The 8,866-nt window shown below is 39.7% G+C and overlaps 2 protein-coding genes across 2 annotated transcripts; one reads left to right on the forward strand and one right to left on the reverse strand.

Annotated features, from left to right (window-relative positions):
* The first annotated feature begins 5,632 nt into the window (after positions 1-5,632).
* Positions 5,633-6,461, forward strand: LOC106413358. The gene is made up of 2 exons (XM_013854151.2): positions 5,633-5,636; positions 5,743-6,461. The coding sequence occupies exons 1-2, from the start codon at positions 5,633-5,635 to the stop codon at positions 6,459-6,461; spliced, it is 723 nt and encodes a 240-aa protein (XP_013709605.2).
* A 639-nt stretch (positions 6,462-7,100) lies between these two features.
* Positions 7,101-8,549, reverse strand: LOC106412054 (homeobox-leucine zipper protein ATHB-12). Its single transcript, XM_013852939.3, has 2 exons — positions 7,987-8,549; positions 7,101-7,591 (listed from the first exon to the last, which is right to left on the reverse strand). Exons 1-2 carry the CDS (start codon positions 8,344-8,346, stop codon positions 7,262-7,264), a joined length of 690 nt encoding a protein of 229 aa, XP_013708393.1. The 5' UTR covers positions 8,347-8,549; the 3' UTR covers positions 7,101-7,261.
* Between the last annotated feature and the right edge of the window lie 317 nt (positions 8,550-8,866).

Genomic DNA, 8,866 nt, shown 5'->3' on the forward strand with positions numbered 1-8,866 from the left:
CACAAAGACCTAAATGCAACCTAAAATGATCATAATAAGCTAAAATATGAATCTAAAACTTATAAAAATCATGAGATATCAATAATAAGTCGTCCAAACCTTCTAGACGACTTATTTGTAAGTCGTCCAGTTGGAAAACCTTCCAGACGACTTATTTGTAAGTCGTCCAGTTGGAAAACCTTACAGACGACTTATTTCTTCCAGACAACTTATATCATGTTCAAATACAAAAATCATGTTAAAAAATCATGTTCAAATACAAAAATCATGTTCAAAAATCATGTTCAAATACAAAAATCATGTTAAAAAATCATGTTCAAATACAAAAATCATGTTAAAAAATCATGTTCAAATACAAATCTAATCATACATGCCCACGAACTTATCACCATCCACATTTTCTTTCAGATGCTGATCAACAAGCTCCTTCCATATATCCACCGCCATATTATCCCTCATTTTCTTCGCGTTGCACCTAGCAAAGTCTTTAGGGTCAAAGGAGCCCCCGAGCGCATGACATTCAATGTACTTTACAGTGTACACGCCACAATCACCATTGTTGGCCGTGGGTACACCTTTCAGCGGTCTCTCATATGTGTATGGCTCCAAACCGTATTTGACCCGCATTTCGTCGGTGGCTGCGCACTCAACAAGCAGATAAGGGACCATCTGGAGAAAAGGCTCCATTATCGCATCACATGCGTCTGGTACACTAGATGAAGGTATGCTGTCCCAGACGACTATGTGCCTCTTAGGGATCGATATCCAAATAGCAACCCAATGCTTGTCGTCCAAGTTCACTGGCGCATAGATATCATCAATGTCCTCCCCCCACTTCTTGTTTGATTGGCAAAATGAAGGTATTGATCCGTCATAAAAATACGACGCCCCACCAGGTAGAACTCTTCCTAAACCTTTGTGATCAGGTTCCGATGTTTTGAAGAGCTGATACTGCTCTCTCCAAGACTGAGAAAAGTTGTGATCCAGGAAGCACATTCGCTCGCTCCTGAAAGCTTGTGGGTTCTCCTGATACCTCTGCCTTAGCACATTAATCCAAGCATCTATATGCTGCATATTAAATATAACAAGTTAGAAGTTACCAGACGAAGACGACTTAATTATAAGTCGTCTACGTGGTCGTCCAAGTAGACGACTTTCCAGACGATTTATCTTTAAGTCGTCTGGAAAGTAGTCTACTTGGACGACTTTGTAGACGACTTAAATCGTGTGCAGAAGACTTACGCAGTCTTCCAGCCATCCTCTGGCTGTCCGGAGGAAGTGGTACCACCTTGTTGGTGATGTACGTGGTTTGTCCTCGATCTTAGTTAAATAATGACTGCAAACAAAAAAGCAATCAGTTTTGGACGACTAAATCAAGCTATTATGGGTAAAGCAATCACTTACGGATCAGTTTTCAACCAATCAGCGAGTTCCTTCAACTTTTCTTTGTTTACTGGCGGAAATGGATTATAGGCTGCCACTTTATCTTTTTTTTTCTCTGCCATATAAGGAGATCTCACAGTAGGAGCAGGTTTCTTCGCTCGTTTACTCTTTGCACGCTTGTCCAATACAACCAGGCTCGGTTGTGAAACTGGATCGCTTGGCTCGGTGGAAGCGAGGCTCGGTTGTTGATCTGTGGAAGCGAGGCTCGGTTGGTGATCGGTGGAAGTGACAGCAACAATCTCTTTGGAGGTGACACCATCTGCTTTATTTACCGAGTTCGCCTCGGTTGCTGTATCCTCCGGCAACCATCTCTGCAATAAAAGTTGCACACAAGTTAACCCTGGACGACTTAAATAAAAGTTGTCTGGACGACTAGTTGACCCTGGACGACTTAAATAAAAGTTGTCTGGACGACTAGTTGACCCTGGACGACTTAAAATTAAGTCTTCCGTGGTCAACTAGTCGTCCAGACAACTTACGTTTAAGTCGTCCAGGGTCAACTAGTCGTCCAGACAACTTTTACAGTCGTCTGGACAACTAGTTAACCCTGGATTTGATACTAACATATTTGATTTGAGGAGGCTGTTTCTTTTGAGGAGGAGGCTGTTTCTTTTGAAGAGGAGGAGGCTGCTGCTGTTTCTTTTGAGGAGGAGGAGGCTGCTGTTTGGTTTGATGAGGAGGAGGCTGGTTACTAACCACGGTTTCATTGGCATGAGGGGTAGCCTGTTTGTTTCTACCCCCGGTTTCTTTGGCAAGAGGGGTAGGCTGTTTATCTTGAGGGGTAGCCTGATTGGTTAGAGGTGGAGGGGTAGCCTGATTGGTGACACCAACCTTCTTCTCCACAGCTTCCAATCTATCAGACAACTTCCTAAACTCCCTCATGCACTTATTAAACCCTTTTTTCATAGCCTCAGCTACGCCCTTGAACATAATTTCCAACTCCTCTCTGGTCACCCCTCTAGCCTCTTCTCTAGCCTCTTCTCTAGCCTCTTCAGGAGCCTCTTTACGAGCTTTCTTCCGAGGTCTTGGATTGTCTTCCTCCTCCTCCTCCTCCTCCAACACAACCATCTCTTTGGCCTTCTTCGATGGAGTCACAACCTTAGGTTTTGTATTGACCTTAGTACCAGTGACTTCCCAGCAATCCATGGTCCACTTCCACGGTCTCCGCTCATACATGACTTTAATGATGTTCTCCGCGGGCAGGTCCTCAACCTCAGAGTCCCATTTTGGCCACATTTCACTAATGTCCTTCTCAACAAAGTTGATCACGCGGGTCTGCAGTAAATAGAAGAATCGAGTTAGATATTTGAAAAAAATACTAAATAGACGACTTAATTATAAGTCGTCTACTAAGTCGTCCAGCTGGAAGACCTTCCAGACGACTTATAATAAGTCGTCTAATAAGTCGTCCAGATGGAAGACTTTCCAGACGACTTAATTAAGTCGTCCGATAAGTCGTCCAGCTGGGAAGACTTTCCAGACGCCTTATTATAAGTCGTCTAATAAGTCGTCCAGATGGAAGACCTTCCAGACGACTTATAATAAGTCGTCTAATAAGTCGTCCAGATGGAAGACTTTCCAGACGACTTATAATAAGTCGTCTAATAAGTCGTCCAGCTGGGAAGACTTTCCAGACGACTTATTATAAGTCGTCCGATAAGTCGTCAAGCTGGACGACCTTCCAGACGACTTATAATAAGTCGTCTGCGCAGTCTTTTGGATTGAAGTAAATACCTGACTCAAGATAGCAGCTTTCATTGATCTGCGGCCTCTGCTGCCCTCGTAAGCCAGTATCGGTGGAGACGGACTGTCTGCTCTGGGACCACCAATACTAGCACCCAATTCCGGCATAGCTGTGTACGTCCAGACTTGAAGAACTTGTATAAACCCATCCACGGTGTAACAGCCAGCAATTTCTTTGTTCCACAAAGAGTCCATCAGCACCTTAAACGCGACTCTCCCCCATGGATAATTCTCAAACCGTTCTAAATCCATCACTAGCCTTGCCAGAGTAGATCGTGTAGCGGTTGAAAACTTTCTCCCTTCAATGAATCCAGTGAAGATGGAGAGGTACGCGAGCCGCTTGCGATCTTCCCTGGACCAATCCCCGCATCTCTTCAGTGCTGCTATTATCTGATCAGTAGTTGGCCCAGCTTCCAGATGAACTCCCAGCATCCCCCAGAAAGAAACCATCTCTGGGGTAACGTCACATTTTGGTGTCTCAAGGTCCTCGATGTACTCGCAGTTTAGACCAGTGAGGTTTTCAAACTCTAACAGTGAAACCTCAAAGGTTCTGGACCAACGAGAGACCACATCTCATACTTCTTCTTAATGTCCAGCTTGAAACTGAGCATGTAGTGAACCAGCCTTGAAGCCCAACCAAATCCCTGCTCCTTGAACTTGATGAAAACTCCCAAACTCGACTCCTTGAGCTCTTCAAATTCGTCATCAGTAAGAGCTTTCCTAAGAGCAGTATGCAACTTGCTGTTATCCGTATGATACGAAATGCTATTGTGGGCTTCTGGCTCTTCCCCTGATGTGTATAACCTACGGGGGAGTTCTGGAATATCCATCCTTTTTGTCTGCAAAATAATCAAAGACAACAATATAAGTCCAGACGACTTAGTAGACGACTTAAATTTAAGTCGTCTGGAAAGTCTTCCAAATGGACGACTTATATTTAAGTCATCTACTAAGTCGTCCAGGTGGAAGACTTTCCAGACGACTTAAATTACTTACAAGTCTTCCAGTCGCAGAAGGAGTTGGAGTACTCGTCATTGCGGTTATTGATCTGAAAAAATAAACGTGAAACGGTGAGAATGAGTAAATTGATAGAGACAACGTTTTATGTTCATCTTTTCCTCGAGATTGATGACTTAGCGGCGTTAGGGTTTACAGAGAAACGGCGCTAAGGTTTACAGAGAAGAAGCGGCGGCGCTAGGGTTTAGAAGAAGCGGCGGCGCTAGTGTTTAGAGGAAGCGGCGGTGAGAACGTTGGTGACCACGGTGGCGAGGGCGACGGTTTGTTCAGAAATAGTGGAAGCGGCGGCGCTAGGGTTTAGAGGAATCGGCGGCGCTAGGGTTTAGAGGAATCGGCGGCGCTAGGGTTAGAAGAAGCTGCGGCGACAACGGTGAGAATGAAGTGAGATAGATAGCTGACGTTGAGAACGATGGTTTGTTCGGAAATCGTGGGAATTCGAAATCGCCTTTGAGAGAGAACTGTTAGGGTTTCTGAATTTCGTGAAAAATGAAACAAAAAAAATAAAAATCACCTTATATATTGGGTAAATAATCCGGTTAGCTTTAAAAGTACATTGGTAAACTTTAAGGTTTGGTCCGGTTTAGACGACTTATTCTGGCTGATAATGTACAACAGACGACTTAATATTTAGTCGTCTGTTTTCAGACGACAAAATATTAAGTCGTCCTAGACCCTAAAATGAACCCCTAAACTAAAATGACTAGATTAACTAACTAACCACGTTATAAAATCAAATTATACTTAAATAGTGTTTACTATACATAGAAATGAACACGCATAAGTAATTTTAAAAATTTTCAAAAACGGTTTTAATGCTTTCCAAAATCTAACCCTAAGAACACATACAATACTACAACATATGTTGATGAAACATAAACTAAAGAATATCATGACTCACTACTTTCACTCATCTATGCTGAAAACAATTGAAATTTGTTATATCTTAATTTATACCTCCTAAGACATATGTTAATTACATAATTCCCATTTTTCACTTATCAAAATATTTTTTACAAAATTTTTAAATTATGTTTAAGACTAACTGTCCAGACGACTTTCAGTTAAGTCGTCTGGACGACTTATTTTCAAGTCGTCTAAACAGACGACTTGCGAGGGGTAGAAACGTAAAAAAAATTCCGTTTTTTTGTTTGGTCACAAGGGGATAGTTGTAATTTCAATAGCCTTTTAAGTTACTTTTGCCTTTGACCCAAGTTGGGGTATTGTTTTGGTTTGACTCCAAGTTTTGAGTCACACTTGGCAATTCTCCCTTAAATAAATAATAATTATTCGAATGTAATACTTTTTTAGAGATTTTAACATAGACAAAACACCGTGGCGTAGCGCGGGTATTTACCTAGTTGTTATCAATGTAGAGAAACAATCAATTAATCTACTTAATATTACGTATTAACCAATTTATATATGTATTATGGGTGAATTAATACTTTTGGTGGGACATTTGGACCCCTCTTGATCGCTTGATTGAATTATTTGGCGACTCGGGCCCTAGAGAACTCTGCATTCCTTTATATGCTTCAGTTGCTGATATTTGTGATGAGAATGGCTGGCGGTTGAGAGGCGCTCGATCTCTTGCTGCAGAAAGCCTTCAAATTCATCTCACGGGTATTATTCTTCCTTCACTCTGTCAGGATGATGATGTGTTTCACTGGGTTATTGATGGTGATCCTATGCCTCATTACTCTGCCTCTCGTACTTGGGAGGGAAGAGCTACGAAACAGAGCACCGTTAGTCTCTTGGTCCAGCACAGTGTATGGTTCAAGATGGCCACGCCTCGTCACGCCTTCCTCATGTGGATTGCGCATAATGATAGAATGCCTACACGGGTGAGACTATCAAGCTGGGGTCTAGGGACTTCTACAAGCTGCTGTCTCTGTGATTCAGCTCTGGAAACAAGAGATCATCTTTTTCTGGGTTGTGAAATCAGTGAACAGATTTGGAAACTGGTTCTTCGACGGTTGGGCTATACACATTCAGCCTTCATGACTTGGACTTCTTTTATTGAATGGATTTCTCTAAAGGACTCCACTACTCCTTTGATTCTCAAGAAGCTGGTTGCTCATGCAACTATCTACAACATTTGGGCAGAACGGAATAAACGCATGCACCAGGAAATCTCCTCAACTCCTCCAACGATCTACAAGCTCATAGACCACAACATCAGAGACACAATCTTGGAGAAGAAAAAAATCAAGAAGAGCTTCAAAACACTTATGCTATCATGGCTAAGAAATGTCTAGAAAATTTTCTTCTCATATGGGTTTCATTTTGTTTTTATTCTTTTTGCCAAAGTGAACCCCGTCTGGTTTTAGTTTTTTGTAAAGTTTACAAACATCTTTCATATTTATATGATATTCACATCCTTTCTCCACCACCAATCTTTCTGTTATTTCTATTTGTACAAAAGGCAACCAAAGATATATTCTCATTCGGTAAAGGTTTGCTTCTTTTGGGAGTAAAAATCTTGTCACGTCAAAATATGCAAGTTTAGATTTTAATAGTGGTTTTCATACTTTTCTCATTTATCTATCCAAATACGAGTTGATGCAACAGTAATCCAAGATTTCGAATTGATTCGAAGATAAAAAGAAAATAGAATTGATGCCACTTTTGGATCATAGAACTGATCAACTAATCCGATGGCATTGGTACATAAGCTAGGGTTTCACTGTCTTATGATGACATTTTGCCTTGTTTCAACGCAGGCCTCGCTTAATTAAGGATTTACACATGGGCTATACTACAGGCTTTTCTTTTATAATGGACCTATTGTTTATAGGTCCATGATCGTTTTTGGAAACAAATGGAAGAGTTGAAAACACAACCGATAGAAACACGGTTTGGAAACTAGCCAAACTCGTAACTTTGATTCTTCAAAATAAAAAGACCATTTTTTATTCTCCATTGAGATTTATTCTAATTTTGTAAAATCAAATATAATACATAACGATGCAAAAAGAAAAATTATTATTTATCTTAACACGCTCTATTAACACATTCTACAGAAGTATATACACACTCGTTCTCTTTACTTAGTTGTTCATGACCAAAAGTCCCACCAAGGGTAATTGCTAGATTGGTCTAAGATAGAATCAGAGTTGAAGCCTCCCCAGTTATCAGATGAAGTCAAGCAACTATCATCAGCTTGCTCCACAATGTTCATGAGCACATGATTAGACTCCTCAAATCCAAAATACTCTGTCTTAATGTCATCATTACACAGAACAATCCCTTGATTTATCCTAACTTCTGGCTCACACTTTCCATTTTCTGACCTTGTGGTACTGCTAAGAGCCACTCTTTGTTCACCACAATACTCATCACGTCTTTCTTCTTTTGACTTATGCATCTCTTCATTTAGTCTCTGCAACTGCAAATTTAATAGAGATTTTAATTAAACTCCACATAATGTAGGTTTTTTTCTTTGCTTCAATAATCATTTGTGTTTATTGACGCTTTTATCATTCTGATCTTCCTCTGAAGACTGAAACATTGAATTAACCAACTTACATATTTGATTTTCCGATCAGGAGTAAGTTATACTTGATTTTAAAAACCGTGTGTAAATATAAATTTTTAGAAAACATATTATATATTACTTGATTTTACAAAACATATAGATATATTTTACATAAAAAGAAAGAAAAATGGATGTGTTCCGAGTATTAAAATCAATTTTTTATTGTCCTTTCTAATTTTAGTTAGATAAATATAATCAATTTCCACATCTTTTTGTGTATAAATATATACTTGATCAGAATGTACCTGGGAGACCAGAGCTTGCTTTTCTTTCTTCATGATGTCAAATTGTGATGCCAAATTATTGTAGTTGGCTCTAAGAATGTTATACTCTTTCTCAAGCTGCTTAGTCTTCCAACGAGCTCTCTTGTTCTGAAACCATATAGCCACTTGTCTTGGTTGCAGCCCTAGTTCTCGAGCTACCTGCACCTTCTTTCTCGGCTCAAGCCTCGTCTCGGACTCGAATATAACCTCAAGTGACTTGATCTGTTCCTCACTAAACCTCTTCTGATTATTGCTCTTCTTCATCTTCTTCTTATTCTTATTCATGGACATGCCACTATTAATTTCGCTGAAGCAGCAATTGAAAGCGTCTCCTTCTTCCATGGGTATTCACCAGATCCTGGAAGTTTCTTGAAGTTCGATAAGGAGAGAAGATTTTTGGATTTTTTTATTTATCTTTTTTTTTCTCCTGGTATCTCTGCGTCTGTGATATTGGCCTCTTTATATATTTGTTTGGGTTACTGTATGTGCTAATGTACTACGTGGTGTAGGGCCTGAGATTAAAGAAATAAGTATGTAGGAAATTTCATTATTTGCTCAAAAGATAATAATTAATGATTACCGACCTGCAAATATTTTGGACTAAGCTAAAATATGTCAAAATATTGTGGCTATGACACGAATTGGCTCGTGTCTCTTTCAGTTTAAGTCGTATTTCATTTCGATGTGAACTAATCATCTAACTACTGATAATATTTCGCAATTATTATTTTTAGTTTTCAAGACTAAGATTATATATGTTTCAAAAAAAAAGATTAATATTATATAGAATTTCAGCAGTTTACATGATCGTTGTACTATGTTTAAACATGCATAACAAAGTTGACAAAAAAAACATGCACAA

The sequence above is a fragment of the Brassica napus genome, chromosome C8 (assembly GCF_020379485.1).
Source record: "Brassica napus cultivar Da-Ae chromosome C8, Da-Ae, whole genome shotgun sequence".
Classification (NCBI taxonomy): domain Eukaryota; kingdom Viridiplantae; phylum Streptophyta; class Magnoliopsida; order Brassicales; family Brassicaceae; genus Brassica; species Brassica napus.